The sequence below is a fragment of the Lampetra planeri genome, chromosome 9, assembly GCF_965212315.1.
Source record: "Lampetra planeri chromosome 9, kcLamPlan1.2.h2, whole genome shotgun sequence".
NCBI lineage: Eukaryota > Metazoa > Chordata > Hyperoartia > Petromyzontiformes > Petromyzontidae > Lampetra > Lampetra planeri.
Genome location: NC_136115.1, coordinates 12,588,763 through 12,608,888, shown reverse-complemented (window position 1 = coordinate 12,608,888; position 20,126 = coordinate 12,588,763). Strand labels below are relative to the sequence as shown.

General features: G+C 50.5%; 1 protein-coding gene and 1 long non-coding RNA gene across 2 annotated transcripts in view; both read right to left on the bottom strand.

Annotated features, from left to right (window-relative positions):
• Positions 1–2,456: 2,456 nt before the first annotated feature.
• LOC144720702 (uncharacterized) lies at positions 2,457–11,523 on the bottom strand. Its single transcript, XR_013585790.1, has 5 exons — positions 11,064–11,523; positions 8,134–8,187; positions 6,692–6,745; positions 3,929–3,955; positions 2,457–3,200 (listed from the first exon to the last, which is right to left on the bottom strand). It is a non-coding gene; the product is annotated as an uncharacterized LOC144720702 (long non-coding RNA).
• A 1,484-nt stretch (positions 11,524–13,007) lies between these two features.
• LOC144720772 (uncharacterized) overlaps positions 13,008–20,126 on the bottom strand; it is a 97,482-nt gene continuing 90,363 nt past the window's right edge. Inside the window, exons 21-25 of the mRNA XM_078597798.1 lie at positions 20,044–20,088; positions 15,558–15,608; positions 14,600–14,626; positions 13,507–13,587; positions 13,008–13,034 (exon numbers count right to left, since the gene is read on the bottom strand). Coding sequence (XP_078453924.1) covers positions 13,008–13,034; positions 13,507–13,587; positions 14,600–14,626; positions 15,558–15,608; positions 20,044–20,088 — 231 coding nt within the window. The remainder of the gene's footprint in view (positions 13,035–13,506; positions 13,588–14,599; positions 14,627–15,557; positions 15,609–20,043; positions 20,089–20,126) is intronic.

Below are 20,126 nucleotides of genomic sequence, written 5' to 3'. Positions count from 1 at the left end.
AAGTTCGCTTGTGTTGAATCAATGCTGCTGACATCATTATGCACTCCCCAAATTGTGCACATCGTGGGGCTGGCTAGTTGTGTACGTGACGAGACTGGTATACGAAGACGACGTCCTGTGTTCTTATCTATTTCGATCAAAGATTTAACGGTAAGTGTACGAAGTTCTCCAGTGATGTCACTTGCAGGGATTTTTTTGTATAAAAATAACTGCAGGAGTCACGCCACAGTGACAAACATCACGAGAAAACGCCTTGAGGTCGCTTTAAATTGTTTCCGCTCATTGACGAAGCTTTTCAGCTTTGTCGGACAGCCTGAAGCACACAGCCCGCGAGTGCAGCTTCAAGGGGTGATCGGAAATTTGGCCCGCGTCTTCTCCTAAGGAATGTCTTTTAATTTTATTTTTTATTTAAAGCAGCGTGTTTTTCAACCGGCTACTGGGGGAGTTCATATTGGAGAGGATTGCAGAGTTGACGAGAGGCCTTAAGGGGGTCCTAAATGTGGATTATGTTTAGGCCTTCGCCGGGTTCTCAAGAGCCCTGACCACTACAAGACAACATCAGCAGCGGCAGGAGGAGCTCAACGCGCTGCTGCTGCTGCTGCTGCAGATGCCGCTGCCCCGACGGCGATGGCCACGTCGGCTTGAGTAGTCGGGCGACGTGAAGCACCAGCGGAGGTCGACAGTCGATGCTGTTCGCCTGCCGAGATGTAGGCCTGAGGCTGGTCAACTAAAAACGATTTTTACAACCTAATTTTTATTTGACCAGGTGAGGCCCACTGAGCATTTGAGCTCTTTTTCAGAAGCGACCTGGCCACCAAATGATAGCTCAACGAAGTGGCTTATCACGTGGAAATGCAAAGCAGCCAAATACTCTAAACGCGCGTTTCTAAATGTGGAGGGAAAAACCGGAGGAAAAATATCCACGCCACCACGGAGAGAGAGAGAGACATGCAAACTCCGAATATACAGCAGGCATCAGGGTCGGGATCGAATCCACGACCTCCTGTATACCAGGCGAGGGAGTTAACATCTCGCCGCCGTGGAGCGACTGTGCCGGGGGGGCCCACTGGCCGTGAGTGGAGATGGCAGTAGCGCACAGATTGTGCCGAGTAGGCATGTAACCGTTCATATCCTCAGCGGTTTGATGAACTGTCAAAATTTGGAGGTTGCAAATTGATTTTGGGAAATCTGGTGATATATTTCACACGGTTCTTACGAATGTTGTTCACGCCTTGTTTTGTTTTTGGACTGTCTTGTGTTTACAGTTCTGTTCGCTTCATTAGCCAGCGTACAACACGAGAATATGAAATATTCCGAGCGAAGAGATTGATTCGAGACAGGGGACCGTGAAGGACGTTCATTCAGCCTTAATCGCCTCTGTTGAGCGGAATAAATGGAACTGAAGGCAGAACGTTAGAATGTTATTTGTATAAGATTTGAATACATCTATTCCCACGCGTATCATTTTAAGTTATCGATCAGAAGCAGGAGAACCGATGCATCGTCGCATGCCTACGGGACGTGCCTATTGCTCGTCTGCTCTATCAAATCTGATGAGCGGCGCTTTAATTTTCAAAGAGTAGATAAGCACACGGGACCGATTTGGCAGTGTCCGTCGGGAGCTGCCCCGTATCGTGGTGAAGATTTAAGGGTTCTAGATTTGAAGCGTTCGTGACTGCAAGGATTCATATTCCTTGGGTTTTTTCGGTAAAGTCACGTAGGTAAAAAAGTAAAATTAAAATTAAAAAAAGTGAAATAAAAATAAAATAAAAATCACGACGTTTCGGAGGCAACACAAGCTTTACTTGATGCAGCAAGCATGCTGTGACGGTTCCACCTGAAGACGGAAGCTTGTGTTGCCTCCGAAACGTCGTGATTTTTATTTTCTTTTTATTTCATTAATTTTAATTTTAATTTTTTACCTACGTGACTTTACCGAAAAAACCCAAGAAAAAGATTTAAGGGCTCTGGCAGGGAGGACGAAAAAAAGGGGTTACGAACGGAAGGAGGCAAAGGCCGGGGACATGGCGAACGTGACAGACAAGGAATGTAAAGTAAACATTCTGCAGCGGGAAACGGAGAGAAGGCACAGCGGGAAACGGAGAGAAGGCACAACGGGAAATGTTTCGCACAGGGAGGTGGGCCCGATATGATGTGGCAGCAAAATTACGATTACATTTACAACTCGGACTTTGCACACTGTGGGCAGTGGGAGAATGGCGGCCCTGGCCCCATAGACAACGCCATTCAAGGGTTTATCAGGATTTTTAACGAGGTACATCGATGATGGATCGATGCACTGGAAATGGTGAGTCACTTTAAACCGTGATGAAATTAACGATGTCATTAAAAAACAGACGCGTCCTTGAACACAAATTCTGTCCTTTCATCTAAGGCACTCGGAAGTGAGTGGACATGAGGTTGTTTAAGGAAACAGGGGCACACTCGAGTATTTGAGCTGCCTCCAGTCTTTGTCGGCGCTCACGTTTCACTCGTGTGCGTGTGTTGGCGTTAGGACAGCGGCTGCACATCGGAAGCATTATTTTGTGTCGCGTTCTCTTGTGCCGAGTGACAATTGAGGCTGAACCTCCAGGGAGATATCGGGCCACCTCCCCCCACACACCAATTTATTTACATGGGGGAGAAAGCAACGCGGTGGGAGAGTCGGGAGGCACGGGAGCGGCACGCGGGAGGTTTCGGCGATGGGAAAGGGAGAGAAAGCGTACGGGAGGAAATCGACTTCACTCTGAGCAGAACATATCCGTGTGCTGAAAGTTTGGTGAATGTGAATGGCGGACGTTATCTTTTAATAGAACCATTTTCGGGGAAATTGAAAATTTGCACGCGTATGAACAATGGCACATTTTACTCGTGACAATATAGTAATGACACATTATTTTTCGGCCAGAATTGAAATGATCAAAGAAATGGTAATTTAACAGATTTAAGCACCTCAATCATCTAAATTCAACTGGGAGCTTTGAGATGCTACTTAAATTCAAATTGCTATTCTTATTTGAGGAAAAGACCCCAAAATGGAGACAAGGAGAATAGGCAAGGCCCGAGCTCTCGAGTAACCATGACGACGATGACGACGACGATGATGATGATGATGAGTTCTGTAAGCAGCGGTTGATGAGTGGAGGTGTGAGGATTGTTCCTACCCGTTCCCCCTTGTCTCCCCTCAGTCCGGACGTGCCCTGGAGAGACACGGAGCAATAACACGGCAATACGCAATGAGAAACGCGAACACACACGCATGCAAGAACACGCCAGCCGGACTTACAGTGGTGTCTGATTTACTATCTTCGGTGGTACCTCATTACAAAAAAAACCCGGCAAACTTTAATTATTTATTCAGTTGTTGTTTGTGTGCCACAATAGATGGATTAAAAGTGGCGTGCAATCCCCACTCTCACCGTTGTCTTGCCCAAACACACTGCTGTACACTCTCTGGTATTTGCTCAATGTCTGTTGCTCTGCGACTCGCAGATGGCAGTGAGGCGGCGGTTCTCAAGCTGTTAGTTCTCTCCACTAAGTGTGTTTTGCCCGTTTGTCAGGTCAGGTTACCCCTTCTCACATCTCGGAAGCTAAGCAGGTACTTAGCCTGGACAGTGCTTGGATGGGAAACTACCATGCACAACAGATGCATTGGCTGTGGAGGCTAACGTTCCAGTGTGAGTAAAATCCATCGTTGTACTCTACTTCTATGCCCCCGCGTTTATGCTACCCGCCATTAGCAACCCGCGTTGACCAGCCCGGCAAAGTTTGGTTGAACAACCGGCGTGGCACGGGGAAGGCTCCTATCCAGCGGTGGGTTGACAGACAAGGGGCTCTCCATGGACACGCATTAACCTAGACGAACGTGGGCTCCCATTATCGAGCAGGCGTGCGGCTGGATGTGCCGACAGGTGCGGGTGACCCTCACCTGGAGTCCGGGCATCCCGTTCCGGCCCTAGACAACGAGAAACACCCACGAGGCATCGTTACTCGTTGGCAAGCCATTCGAGTCATTTGATCAAACCCCCGGGGGAACCATAACGATGATGGGCTGGGTCACCCCCCCCCACAACCGTCCCCGATGGCCGCTCGTTGCACCGCCGAGTCAACGGGCACAGAGGCCGCCCGTTTCTCGATTGCGATGTTTGGTCAGTTTATTTATTTAACAAGTGCTTTTTGAATACTGGAGGAAACCGGAGTAGAAGGAGATAAAAACCCCACGCATACGAGAGGATAACACTTAAAGGGCAACACTGACGGGTTCACGGACCCTCTTGCTGTACTGCGATATTGTTGACACCTTGCAGGGGGCCTAGTGGATTAGGGAGTTTCACAGAGCTCTCGGCGTTTGACCAACTCTTGTCTCCAACTAACGTCACCTCAGGCTGGACTCAAACAAACCGAAGGGATTGCGTCGATTATGGACTCCGCAGCCTAAGGGACGGAGCTAATGGACTGCTTGAGGGTTTCTACTAGACTGCTTGAGGGTTTCTACTAGACTGCTTGAGGGTTTCTACTAGACTGCTTGAGGGTTTCTACTAGACTGCTTGAGGGTTTCTACTAGACTGCTCGAGGGTTTCTACTAGACTGCTTGAGGGTTTCTACTAGACTGCTTGAGGGTTTCTACTAGACTGCTTGAGGGTTTCTACTAGACTGCTTGAGGGTTTCTACTAGACTGCTTGAGGGTTTCTACTAGACTGCTTGAGGGTTTCTACTAGACTGCTTGAGGGTTTCTACTAGACTGCTTGAGGGTTTCTACTAGACTGCTTGAGGGTTTCTACTAGACTGCTTGAGGGTTTCTACTAGACTGCTTGAAGGTTTCTACTAGACTGCTTGAGGGTTTCTACTAGACTGCTTGAGGGTTTCTACTAGACTGCTTGAGGGTTTCTACTAGACTGCTTGAGGGTTTCTACTAGACTGCTCGAGGAATTGTACAACTGCAATGGCCATGCAAGTGCCTCTTGATGCAGCAGCATGTGAATTATTAAAATCTAAATCAACTAAAAACGCAATGTTTTTTTTTTTTTTACAAGGCCGACTGAGCTATATAGCTCATTTTCAGAAACGACTCGGCCACAAATGATAGCTCAAAGAAGTGGCTTATCATGTAGAAATTTATAGCAGCCAAATACTCTAAACGAATGTTTTTAAATGTGGAGGGAAAAAAACGGAGAAAAATCCACGGGACCACGGGGAGAACGTGCAAAGTCTAAATATACAGCATGCGTCAGTGTCGGGATGGGACCCACCACCTCCTCCATACCAAGCGATGTAGTTAACATCTCGCAACGGTGGCACGATCATTACCTCAACAACAAGTTTACATCATTAACCAAACTGGCTATCTGGGCTTCTACTAGAAATGAGAAAAAACTAAAAACCTCTCACATTTACCAATAACACTGCGGCCTTAAAAGGAAAAAAAATATATAGTCATTGACGTTTCGGGAAATGGCCCATCTTCATAGCACACGGTCATGGCCCCCCGAAACGCCGTTTTTAAAATAATATTTTCCCTTTTTAAGACCACTGTTATTGACGATCGTGTTGAGTCTTTTGTTATTTGTGCTTGTGCACCACTGCCGATGCAGCAGCAGCAGCAGCAGCGTCACCACAATAATTTGCCACTCGAAGTGAGCGTCGTTTCCACTGTGACTGCGCAATCACTCCACGTCCGTGCCGGGTGCATTTCAGACTCTAAAACGAAACAGAATTTCCTGGCAAACAGGAGGCATGGTAATTTCTTCTCGGCAATCGTAGAAAAGCCATCTTACTCTAATTTTACCTGAGCTGTTATACTAGCTGGCCATAAATGTCCCTCGGCCATTTTGCATTGTCAACGTGACTTCCTGCTCATATGAGCGTTGTGGCATCCGTTGCTCATCTCCCGTTTACAACCCTGAGCCAGTGGTGGAAATTCCCCTTTCCCATGGCAGGGGACGAGTCTTTTCATTGTACAACCGCTGTTGACTTTTCCGCAAAGTGGTATCTATTTTATCTACCCTGGAGAGATGGTGGGCTGAGTAAACCGTCGAAGAAGATTGGAACTCGCAACACTTCGGACTGCGAGCAGTTTTCTCTACCGCTCAGCCATCCGGCTGGATTTTGCGCTACCACAGCAGAGAAACGGCACCGCTATTTTGAATACAGGGAGACGTGATTATTGCAAATGTTACCACGTGTTGGGTCAAAGCGTATCGGTGTATCCATTACCGGCGCACGGGGAAAATCACCAAGGCGATGAAATGTGGTCGTTTCATCGTGACGCGAGAATGGCCTACAGAGGTCGCAGTGACCGCGTCCAACCGAAAGGCGCTCAAAGCCCGTGACCAAAACAATCCGAATCAAATCACCCCAATTCTGTCGTCAGATCTGGGAAGCCGAGCAGATCTGGGGAGCCTGGATTAGTGTTTGGGTGGTTGTTATAGGGCAGCCTTAGGGCTCTGTTACCTTGTGGACAGCAGTGCAGCAAAATCTATTGCTGTACTGCACTTCTATGTTGCCAGGTCTATATGCTCCCTGCCTTCACTCACCCGCACTGACTAGCACTGTGAAGTTTGATTGAATAGCCTCCACAACCCGCTTTGCATGGTGTGGCCCTCATCCAGCAGTGGACTGACAGAAGGGCTCTGCATTTACTCTTTCACAAGGGAGCGGGGTTGGGAGGTTCTTTGGAGGTGCAGGCACTCACGGGTAGCCCTGGGGGTCCGTGAGGTCCTATGGATCCAAAGTCTCCTTTCTCTCCCTGAGGAGGACGGGGAGGGGTGGTGGGAGGAGGTGGGGTGAGCGATGCAGAGGTACACGAATGGGTAAAGAGTCGAAAAAAGACAAGCGAAGGGTCAACACACTCAAGTGGTTAATGCACCACGTGGCGTTAACGCAGCAGGTCCGCAGTTACAAACTGGGCAGCTGGAGAAGCGATGGATCAGAGTCAAACTCAACCAAATCTCACAGGTACAAATATGAATAATAATGATGACGATGAGTATTATTTATGATATTGAATCGCACTGAAGCCTATGACCAAATATTCTGGCATATATCCGATCTCGTCAGAACCCGGAAATTAAGTGCTTGGATGGGTGACCGCAAATATAATAAAAATATATTAATATTTGTACCAATGGATCCGTGCTTGTGGAGTATCTGCCCATTCCTTAAATTCGACCTTGGTCTATGAGTGCCTCTTTCTCTATACAACAGACATTGATTGCCCAATGTTCTGTACGGCATCTGGAGATGGGGGTCACATTTAGAAGCTGTGTGAATCAAAACTATACACATTCTATTCTAAATAATAATGTAACTGATTTATCCAGGAAAGCGTCACTAAGTCTTTAACGACGTATTTTTCAGGACAGTCCTGCATTTGTTTGTCTATTCAATTCCCTTTCGGTAAGTGTTTCTTCATGCGGGAGGAGCAAAAATGTAACATATGAGGAGATAACACTCAAACATGTCTGATGGCTTCGCCAAAAAACAAGTTGCTCTCCTGCAATCTGCTCACGTTTGTCACAGTCCAGCTGGTCCGGGAAGCTCACAGTAGTTTGTGTGATCCGTCAACCCTTAGCTTCCAAACCACTGGACAACATGTGGGTCATCGTGCCTGGCTAAGCCTATCAAAGATCATAAACCAGATAAGGTTTGGTGCAGCATTTCTGTTATTGTCTGAAAAAATGCAGACAATATTTCTTATCCACTAATAAATGGGAGCCACGGCACCGGTTTTGTGAAGACGCAAAGGTGTTGGATCTCCTGGCTGATCGTGGCAGATGGTGGAGATTTTTTTCGCGTGTTATCCTTGCAGGAGAGAACGATTCTCCACCTTCACATACAATGCACCTTTCACCTGCGTCTTCAGCCACATTCTCAGAAATGTAATTTGATGAGCCAATTAAGGCGACACCCGATTGCCACTTTCATTCCACTCATTTTCATCACTTTAAACGGCGGCTCAATTACGCACTTTAAAACCCTTCAATTTTGTGATCTTCAAGGCCATCGTTGTAATGAACTCTCTAATTTGTCAGCGCAAAGCCCCGCATAATACACGTGCCTTTTTGCCATCAGAAAGCGCAAGAGCTTAGCAGCAGCTGGGCTAAATGGTGCCCAAAGTAAAGCATCGGCCCTCACCTTCTCTCCCTTTGGCCCCGCTGGCCCGAGCGGCCCCGCTGGCCCGTTCGGCCCCTAAGCGAGATTGAGCAGCAGCAGCAGCAGCAGCAGGCAGAGACGGCAGGAGACAGAGAGAGAGAGACGGAGGAGCGAGAGAGATAGAGAGACAGAGAAGGACCGAAGCAGGGAGACAAAGTGAAAGTGACTTGACATACCGCCCCGGCAACCGCAATGTCCTTCACCGCGTGACCCCTTATCCCCACCCCGCGGTGGCGCTCTGATTAAAGCCAATGCCGATGGGGTTCAACACCCAATTTGGAATGCGGGTGGCCACGGCCTGCAACAACTTCGAGGTCCCAAAACCTCCAGCGCTCAGGGGACCAGAAGGCGTCAACCTCGTTCGCAGGGCGCTGCGGGTCGGCGGTACAAAGCGGGACGCAACGCCGTGCATACATTAGCGGCGCTCATTAGGGTGTCGTTTTGGCGGAGGGAAATGTTTTTTTCTCTCCCTCCGGAGGGGCTTTCGGCAAGGCCCGCTGCAGATTCACGTGCAAACGATGCATCGCACAGACCGATGTGCGACTGCTGAGCCATCTGTCACTTCTACCGTTGTCGCTAAAACGCCGCCCCCTGTTTCAAAAAACTATTTAGACTGCTCTATACAATGCACCGGCCCGGTACAAATATTCTGTCGATTATGCATGCGGTGATGCTGCTGCTGTTGCTGCGTTAACAGCGGTGCACAGACACCAATAACAAACAAAAAGCCACACTCGTCAATAATTTAAAAACAAAATATATAATAGGCGACGTTTCGGGCAATGGCCCTCCTCCATTGCCTGACACGTAACATGTGACATGTTTCCTTTTGGAGCAGCCTTATTGACGAACGCGTTAAGTTGTTGTTGTTACGTGTGCTCGTGCACCACCGGCAACATCACCGAATTATTTATTTTCATATTTAATAAATATTACAACTTGCACACACGAGCCTGACCTTCTCCCATCCAGCAGTGCATCGACACAGATTAATCATCCTTGTCATAATCTTCGTGCATTAACCTGTGACGTCACAAGGCAGTGTCACAGACTTGTTTAGTGAATTAATTAAATCGTTTATTTATTGCACGTGTTTCACAGCAACCGGTGTTAGCGATTGGCGGTTAGGAAGCCAGAAGCCATGACCCCCCCCCATCTCCACCCCTCTCCCGCCCCCCGTGCTCTCACGACGGCGCCGCCTGTAACGTCTGGCGAGTTCTTTGCCTCGCTGATGGACATTAGTGGACAGCCACCATATCACGTCCCCCCCACCCAACCACCTCCCCAGGAACAGCAACCTTGAACCAAGTTCCCCCACCCACCCACCCTGCCCACCAGCAAATGCGCCTCGAAAGCTTCTGCACGTGGAGGGTTGCCCCCTGGTGGGCCAAGTAGGCGGTCTGCAGGTGGAGAGGGCCGTTCTCTGCACCGGGCAGCATCGATATTTTAGAGATTATATTTGGCTGCTGTGAATTTCCACGTGCGATGAAGCCATTTCGTTCACCTATCATTTGTGGCCATGTGTCGCTTCTCAACAAAAAAACAAGCTAATAGCTTAGTGGGGCTGTACCTGCTAAGATAAAAAATAGTTTAGTTTATTTGTATATATTTTTAAGTTATTTGTTTACGTTTCCGACCATAGTTTGCACCCCTATTGTATTTTGCTATTGTTTGTTAATGTAACGTTCTGACCTTGCCCTACTGGACTTGTATGATAAAGAGCTTCATAGCTCATCGTATTCCTCCAGTATAAATATTCCCGATTCTGACATTGTCACGGGGGCGTGATGTCGTCCGGCCATGGCGGCCGCTGTCCGTTCGTCTGTGCGTTCGTACGCGGCCGAAAAGAGCACGCTCGTGGGACGAAGCCAAACCTTCGTCGGTAGCGAGCGGAACCGGCTGCCGGCACGCACCGCTGACCGCCGAGGGTGGGACTCTCGTCCGCCTTCAACCCTTAAGAGCCACCCGGTGTTCATCAAACGGTGGGTACTCCGAATTCTCGCCGCCAAAAAATCGGCACTGCTCCTCCGCTTGTGCACGAACGGACGCTGTTGCTCAGCGAAACATGCGGGAGGGTTAATTTCTGTCCACCCAAGGCAGGCTCGAACGAGAGGGCGGATTGTGTTTTCGTCGAGGTGGCGGCTTGTGGCGGCTCCAGGTTGAGGCTACAAACTGTGCCATGGGGCTTTTCAGTCTCGGGTGATAACGCGTGGAGGTTGGTTATTTCGGTAAACTGCGTCCTGAGATGCGGTTGCATCCAACCAGATTGTATCGTATCATTGTGTAGCAACTGGATGCGCTGGCGGTGGATTCGTCGTTCGCGCTTTCTCCCGCCAGACGGGCGCTCGCGGCCCGCGCAGCTTCCCAGGGTTATGATGCGTCCAGTAAAATAGATTCTTGCGGTCATGATACAAGCGTCACATTGTGTGGGTGAGCGTCAACTACAGTTAATGGATTGTGACAATCAAATTGGTGTCAGGAGGGGGTGAATCATTACATGCATAGAGTCTATCATGAGCACATCATTAGCATCATCATCATCACTATCTTGACTTTACACCAATTCATGAATCCACCGACATGTGTGACCCGAGACTGGAGAAGTCACGGTGGCGTTTTGTAGTCTCCTAAATCGCGAGCTACGAGCCACCGCCGTGGTTTGGCAAGAGGCTCATGCTCACACTGACCCAGACCCCGACTCCCACTGAAGCCTCATCCGTCGGTCACAGAGCCCACCAAAAGTCTTCCCACCTCTCCATCCCTGCTCCTCCATCTCCTCCTCATCTACCATGCACCTCATGCTCACTGTTCCCACCAACCTATGACCCCCCCACCCCTACGACCCCCGCCCCCCCAACAACCAAACCACCTCCCCCCGCCCCCCCCGCCCAGCACTGTGCCAGCCCACTCACCGGTGGTCCCGGCAGCCCGTCTAAGCCCGAGGCGCCCTTGGCGGTGGGATGAGGTTAATGAGGGGAGGATGAGGAGAACACACGGAACCATTAGGGGAATGGCACGGCAAAGCAAGGGTTAATCCCACGACCGCGTGGGCTGGGGTGGGGGTGGTGGAATGGGGGAACACAGAGGTGTGCGGCGCGCTCTGACCGAGTATTCACTTAAGCATGGCACGTACGCAGCTCCATTAAATGCATTAATTCCAAAAGGACATAGCAGGTTTGCGCCAATCGGTGCCGATCACTGAGCGGCCGCCTTGAACCGCGGCCCGATTCGTTGTGAATTGGCTCAGAATCAACGAGGCACGGGTTCCAGCGGCTGCCTGGAATGCCAGACCAGTCCGCGCGGCCCGCACGAGTCCCATCGTGCCGCTGGAAACACTGCCACCACCGGCACGAGAGAGCACGGACGGGGGGGGGGGGGGCTAAAGGTTTCTCCTACTCGGACAGAAATCATGCACGGGTAACCGAGCGAGTCTTTCTAACAACGCCATGTCTTACGGAGATGAATTATGGTTATTTTTTCTCAACTCGCCCGGCAGTCGTCATCGTTTTGATGCGACAAGAAATCCATCCGGCTCGTCATGGCGGCTTTTAGCGAGAGCGCGCGGCTCGAGAGCGCGCTGGTCGGGTATAGCCGGCGCCGTTCCGCTGCGCGCCGGTTTGCTCAGTGTGAACCGTCTACGCTGGTGAAGGAGTGGGGCAATGTTGTGGGGGGTGGGGAGCGGGGATGAGGAGGGAGGTTGAATGAGTTGAATGAGATGAATGAGCACACAAGTAATGAATGAGCACACGACTTCAAAAACACAGCGTGGTGCGCTGAGTTGGGAGGTGAACTGCAACTCCCCCTTGAGGAGGAAGGCTGCCCCCCCCGCCGCCGCCCCCCACCCATGTGCCGTGGGCCGGTGCCTCGTTAACAACGGGACGGGTCGGTTTGCTCAGGAACATTTACACAGTGCGTCGAGCGCGTCAGCGTTTCGAGGTCCGACTGTTGTCACCGGTGACGCGCGGGCGCGAGGTCATGGCACGCGCGAGCTCTTAGCGCCCCGCGCCTGCGTCAAGAACGAGTCCGGCGTTGTGTTAGCTTTTTTTCAAACCAACAATTTTTCAAACAAATTCACGGGTCACAATTATCGTTGCCGAATTCCACGCACGACTTGTTATTTTCAATTAGTTTGCGCGTTTATAATTTTCAGAAAACTTGTAAAGGGGGCAGGGGGGGCGAGGCAATTGGAGGAGCTCTTGGCGGTTAATGATGCGATTAAGCTCCAACAATCAGTCGGCCGGCACCAACAGTTCAGGAGACAAACTTGAGATTGGGCACAGAGGGCGAGGGCTTGAAGAGTTGCCAGGGGGGGGGGGGGGTCATCTGTACCTCCACCACGATCACAACGACCACGTACCGTGTGTGATGGAATGGTGGGTGAATGTCACAGCGGTGTTATGATCCACTCATGAACAGGGCAATGTCATGCAATTCGGAAATTCTATAGCCGGCTTCAGGGAAGCCGTGCCCACACCTCCCCCCCCCGCTAACACCGCCACCCATAATGAAAAGCAATGCCCCCCCCGCTCCCCTCCCGACGTGGTCCCCGAATTCAGCGGCAGCTCCTTGGGGTGACGAGGCAGGAACTCGAGTTCCAGCTAATGAAGCCATCCTGGCCAACGCCTCTGACGCCTCCACCCATCGCCATCGCTGCCAAACTCTTCTGCCAGATCCCGCAGCTGTCCCACAATGCACCCCTCCCTGATCTCCAAGTTTAGCTCGTTTACATTCCCACTCGTGGAGTTTTACACTCGGGGCTTTCTTTTATGGGTGGCATTGTCACCCGCCCCCCAACAAACCAACTCCTAGAGCCGTCACTGCCCAAGTGTGTCCTGGTCAGTGCGAGGCCCCCTGGCTCAAGGGTAGAGAATCGGCTGCAGCCACTAGAGGGCGCGCTCCGCCCGGGCAGACCCTCAGCGCCAGAGCCCTTCACGCCGGCCCAGCAGCCCCCCCCTCGCCTGTCCCACTCTCGACCGGGCCGCACTGAGTGTCTCTGCTTCCCAGGACACCACCCCTCACCCCCTCCCTCACCCCTCCCCACCTCTCCCTCACCCCCTCCCTCACCCCCTCCCTCACCCCCTCACTCACCCCCTCCTTTTTGATCTTCTTTATACAGACGTACACGCACACACGCATGCAATTCCCTACAATATTCTGCTCATAAAGGGGTCTCATCTATATTGTTCAGAGTAAAAGCAATCATATCCATGTCCTGTTTCGCCTCGCGCACTAAATCCAGCCCCTGCCCTTCTGATGCTGGCGGTGAACGATGCAAGAGGTGCGTGGCAGGGGGGAGGGGGGGAGGGGGTGCAGGGGGGCACGAGGAGTGGGGGGGGGGGTGAGGGGGGTACTGACTGGGAGTCCCATGGGGCCCCGGTCCCCTTTGTCCCCAGTGTCACCCCGTTCCCCCCGCAATCCGTCCATCCCCGCGTCTCCCTGTGGGCGCACACGGTCACGCGTTAGAGAATCGCCTGCCTCGGGGAGCGCCGAGAACGGCTCGGGGGCTGCGGAGGAGAAGGAGGAGGGGAGGGAGGCATTGGGGAGAGTGAACGGCATCGTGACACCACGTTTTCCAGAGGTGGCAGTGGCCAGAGAAAGAGATTACATTAGAGAGATTTCGTGATATTTTTGTGATCGGTTTTGAACGAGCGTTCGAATTCTTGGCATGTTCCCCGATTTGTGTGAGAATCTGCCCGACTGCTTCTCTTTCTGGGCCATCGTCATGGCAATCGCTTCATGGGGTGGTTTTCATCGTCCACCCCACGTTCCATGCGGCATCTTCTCAAAAATAACGACAACGAAAAACTCCCATTTCTTGGAACGTCGAAGAGGCTTCGGGCGAGATAAAAGAACGATCCTTTAAACAAAAACACCACGTGAAATTCAAGCTGAAGCTTTATCAGCTGCGGCGACTGGAGAAAATAAAAATTTGAACAGTTTCAAACAGCCTCTCTTCGGCCTCCCGTCGTGTCAAAACAAGCCCCGGCCGCGGCACACTGAGATTCACTTTGGCCACGAAACGCCGATCCTCAATTTCAACGTACTTTTCCCCCAAACCCCAACCTTTCAAAGCCAAAAAGTGTAATTATCGACGGACGTGCGTGGAGTTTCTGTCGCCGTCGTTATTTGTGCGTGGGCACCACCTGCCGTCACGGCGGCGGCAACAACCGCAGCAGTAGCAGCAGCAGCAGCAGCACCACCGCCAAAACAATTTGTTCAACGTTGTTGTCCACGCAGAGCACAGCGCTCGCGTAAAACACCGTCAATTATTATTGGTGGTGTTGTTGCTGCCACGCTTGCGCTCGCCAAAAGGGAAAATGGCACAAAGAGCGTTTTCAAAGCGAAACCTGCAGCCGATTACGGAAAGGGGCGTGCGATTATTTAACATTTTGTCTGCCGCTCTGAAATTTGCGTTTTACAATGTCATGAAGGGTCCACTGTGACTCACCTTGGGTCCTGGAAAACCTTGCAGCCCCTAACAGAAAACAAAGGGAAATTATCATTACGACGAAAATGGTACCAGAAGTGAGAATTGCATGACAGGAATTGCACCGAATTTTGTGGGCTAATAGCATACTGATCAACCCATTCGGTGTACCCGTATTCTCGTACAGGGAAATTTTATTTTCACTTCCATTCGGCGTACAGCCATTTCCATACGGGCAACACATTTTTTTGTCTATTTGTTCGTGTTTCTCCCAATGTGATGGGACTTTGCAGGATGAACGTTGAGATTTATAAGGGCACGGGGTGACCAATACGGTCTGAATTGGTCTGTGATAAGGTGGGCACTGATAAGGGGTTGACAGGTATGTAGCAGTCCTCGTATGGAGGGCCGACGAAGTGCAGTCGTTTTCCCAGCACACCACGTCGCGAGTTATTGGAAAGAACACCGCCTCCGGGAGACATTACGGTTTTAACGCGATTATAATTAACGATTACAACTTCGCCGTTAACTTGCGCACGCAGCAGCATCGCATCCAATCGGGCAGGTACCCTGGGAGAGCAGTAACTTTGGCACCGCACACTTCTTCTCCTGCTCTATATATAGTTTTTGCAAAACAATGAAATGTAACAATGATTCTTTCATCATCGCCATCATCATCATCACCTATTCACTGCCGGATGAAGGTCTTCCCAAGCTGTCGCAAACTGTTCCTGTTATAAAAAATATTTGGTAACATCGTGCTGGTATTTCCCATCATCATCAGCATCATGATTGCCGACGGAGTAAACATCGCCAAGGTGATTCGTTTCGACGTGGATCCAACCACTTTGCCTGCGTCACTAAGTCTCCCTCCGAGTTGCTGGATTGCAGATATGTGCACTACACTCAGTACAACCTCTACCCCCCTCCACACACTGCGCGAAATCCGCACGCTAAAAAAAGGCACACGATCGCTTACCGTAGGCCCGGGAGGACCGCTGGGGCCGGGCAAACCCTGGAGACCAGACATCTATGGGAGTAGCAAGGGGGGCGTAAGCAGGGGACGGGAGAGGTAGAAGGGTGGGTGGGATTGGGGGGGGAGACGAAAGCAAAAAAAAATAATATTGTCAGAGTAACTAAACGGGCCAAGCGAACGGTTTGTGACGGGTGTAGCATTGCCGTCACGTGGCCGCGTCTGCAACACTGCAGGTCGAGTTTCATTTTGGTCTGCGAGCCGGGCTAGTCGCTCTTAATTAAAAACGCGGCGAAAAATATTACACGGCTGTGTTCTGCTGCCATGGGGGGGCAGGGGTGGCGGGGAGGTTGGGGGCAGGTGTTCCCACGAACACGACGTTGAACAGCGTCTCGTGAACGCGCCTAATTACCGATTACAGGAGCCCCCATATTTATGTGTGTACGTTTAATACCCCACGGATGTTATGTTTTTTCTACATCCAAAAATGCAACCGGCACCGTCGCCACGTCGCGCCATTGCGCAGGACTTTTAATTTTATTTTATTTTCGTGTTTTTCGAAATCTAAAACCGGACCGCGTCGCGGGTTCGAAACGAGTCACGGTTACGCGAGTTTCTTTGCCAAGGCGAGCGTGGCCCTCCACCGACAAGGCTGTGGCGGCCGAGCGTCGAGTGGCAAACGCGACTCGCCGCCCCCAGACTCGAGAAACTTTTCAACTTCTCCCACATCACCGTGGGGCAGATAGCCCCGTAGGTGTCCACTGCACATTTCGTCCTTTGGTTTCACTTTCTTCTCTGTCTTGTAGTGCCAATATGCTCAAGTAGTGGCCACATCTTGCTGGCACCAATCTGTTGATGTCGTCGTCAAGCCACTCTGTCTGCGAGATCTTCATCTCTTTCTGGTTCCTTCCATTTTTCCGAACAGCACACTTTCAATGGTCCTGTTGTTGTCCATCCTACACGTGCGTCCAGGTAGTGCCAGTTTCCCTCTCATCACTGCCTGCATCATCAGGTTGTCTTCTTCTATGTGCAACCTTTTTCTTACTTCTCCGTTGGTCACCGTTTGAGTCCAGCTTAGACGCAGTATGCTGGACCCAAAGAGCGACCAACGCTTCTCCCACAGGGGCACGCAGCTACTCTTCATAATCATCATCAGCCACGGTCCATCTACTGCTGGATGACAGCATCCCAAAAATCCGCCGCCATTATCTCGCCATCCCGCGATGATACAACTCCACGCTTAGCACCTGCACACGCGCTTATTTCGTCGCTCCGTCTCCTCGGTGGGTGCGCTCGGATAATAAACTCCTGCCGGTGGTTAAATATTCTCCGTGTCTTGATATATTCCAAGATTCAATGGCCACGGGCAGCAGTGCGAGGCCGCTACCTGCGCACTGGTGGCGTTACGTCGCCGCTTGCTCATCATGGGTGCCACGTGCGACCGTCACCGGGACTGCGAGAGCGTCGCGCAGTTCAGGAGATGTTTGTTCAGGCTGTGGTGTCCCCAGCAATCCACTCACTGAACATCCAACAAAGGAACCAACTGGCTTCTCCTTGAATCAACAGCACTGTGCTGCACGTAGCCGCGTGAGAGATACACGTGGAAGAAGCAGCTGCCTCCGTAATGAGTGGGACATTAAGGAGTCTAGGCCCAAATCTGACTGCGGTGAAGGGCAATCCGTCACTCGCATCACATGGGAGTCTATGGGTCTCTATGCGAGTCGATGGGTCTCGATGTGAGTCTAAGGATTTCCATGTCAATAAAATGGAATCGATGCGGCCAGCCTAGATGCCATCAGAAGGCTTCTCCAACCTCGACAGATGACATTCATAGACTTGTCTGTTGCTTTTCAAATGCCATACCAAAGAAATTAGACACCACAAGGAGTCGGGAAGTACTGGGTGGAGCTGTGAAAATGTGGTTCTGTGATCAAGGGAGGGAGAGAGAGAGAGAGCGAAATAAACCTCAGAACTGACACTGCTCCAGAGTTTTCGCCTCTCTGCCAGGCCACCCGGCGTGGCGATCCTGCCATTATGAAAACACGCACAGAAACACTCGCGAAAGCTGCGGTATTTTTTGCGGATTTTCTTTTTTTACGGAGCATTAGCGATGGATTCAAGTCATTCTTCTTACTAACATTTATCGTTACCGGAAGGAAAAAAAACACCCCCACCACACTCACAAATGTTCACGGGCTGTAATTATTCTGTCCAAAACAAATATTTGCGTTGCTCCACTGTAAGACCCTGAATGCGTGATTGCCCGTTGTAATGTACAACGCACTAACTAATGACTTGTTCAATTGCACGGGGTTCTGCTCTGAAGGCCAAACAGTCCGAAGCATTCCCTTGCTCGTTCCACTGTGAAACCAGGCTTCTTGCACCCCCCACTCGCCCCCCCCCCCACCACTGCCCCCGCTGGGAATCCTCAGACCTACAGGAGCAGGCGACTGACCCGTGGTTCGGGCTCGAGGTTCCACAGCTGCGGCGCCCACCAGCGGCGCAGTACAGGTCGCCACGGTGGCTAGGAGATGTTAACTACCTCGCCTGGTATACAGGAGGTCGTGGGTTCGATGCAGATGCCTGTGTATTTGGAGTTTGCATGTTCTTGCCGTGGCCGTCTCCGGGTTTTCCCTCCACATTTAGGATCAAGTGTTTGGCTGCTACAAATGTCCACGTGATAAGCCACTTCGTTGAGCGGTTATTTGTGGCCAGGTAGCTTCTGCAAGAGAGCTACAGAGCTCATTGGGCCTTACCTGGTAAAAATGAAAAATAGTTTCAGCTTATTTTTAGTTTTGTGCGTGGTGGTTTAAGTATTTTGGCATAGGTGTTGAAATATTTTTCACGAATCCAAATATACCTCAGTTCCGAGCAAGTCAGATATGTGATGGTGTACTGTGTTGGTAAGTGACAAGCATTAGGACGGCGCAATTAACATCACGCCTTGAATGTATGTACGTTGAACTTCTTTCGCACCGTATGTAGCCAACCGTGCTAATCGTAGGTGCAGGGGAAGGACAAGAAACTAAACACAAAAATTAGTTCGAAAGAAATGAGTTTTAGATTTAAATGTATATCATGTGACCACCACATTGCATGTAAAATGCTCTCAGCCTTGTCCAGACCACCATCTCCATGAGAGCTGGCATCATCATCAACAACCATTATCTTTCTACTGCTGGATGAAGGGCTCCTCAAGCCATCACCATCCCTCACAGACTTGTGACCGAGATCCACGTAGCCTCCTGCACACGCGCGGATTTCATCGCTCCGTATCTCGGGCGTGTTTCCTCATCTTGGCTGTCACTCCATCATAAGTCTCGACCACCACCCACCGTACCGTCCGGCGCTGTGTCCTGCCCAAGCCCAGCTACTTTTCCCGGCTGTCAAAAATGACAATTATAACTTGCGTATGTTCTCTACTCTACACGTGTTCCTCTTTCTGACCCTCGGTGTGCTTTCGAGCGTGCACCTCTCTCTCTATGCTACTCTGACCGCACTTTAGCTGTCACAACATATTCGTTGGCTATGTCCACGTTTCTGGTCCAAATGTCAAAGGAGATGACGTGCAGCGATTGAAAACGATATTCTGTAAGGCGCATTGGTGTTTTTGCTTTTCTGCGTGGCACTGCAGAAGCACCAAAGTGCCTACTCTGCACAAAAAACGCACACGCACACTTTCCATTGCTACCACATTCTAGTTCTAGATTTGAAGTTTTCGTGACTGTAAGGATCCATACTCTTTGGTTTTTTCGGTAAAGACACGTAGGTTAAAAATTCAAATAAATTAAATCACGATGTTTCGGGCGCAACACAAGCGTCCTTCTTCGTCGTGATTTCATTTATTTAAATTTTTTACCTACGTGACATTACCGAAAAAACCAAAGAGTACACATTCTAGCTCTGCAGTAACTTACCAAGACCTACCAACTGACGCCTACAAGCCAACACAATCTAAAAACACCCTATATCCAGTCATGACAGCAGCAAGCAGCACACAGCACTCCCTACTCGCCACCTCAAACACACACCACCCATTACAACAAACGCGTACACACACACACGCTCATTGCTACACACACACACAGAAACAACACTCATCACAACACGCGCTACTTTTCATCGCGAGCACACCACCACTCATCACCGCACACACACACCATGACAACACAGGACAGGACAACACACCCCACGCACCTCCAAGTTATTTGTTTACCGTTTCTCCCATTCTGTTTGCTTGTTTATTTAATGTGTTTGTTGATTTTGCTCGTCAGCCTGAGGGGCGCTTCAGCTTGGCGCTTTGTGTATGCTTTGGCTGAAGCGTCTGGGATTTTAAAAATCTTTACAAGTCAAAATTCTACGGAACCCATGCCCGATTCCTCCCCCCCCCCGACTCAACGCATGACATTTCGTTTGTCATGAAGCAATTATCCCTGCTTCCCTGACGAGGGAACGGGTGGTGTGCTGGATAATTAGGCCCGGTGAAACTTACCACGTCGCCCAAGTCTCCCTTCTCCCCTCTATCTCCCTTCTCTCCCTGCAAGGTAGCAGCAGCAGCAGACAACAATCCAATAT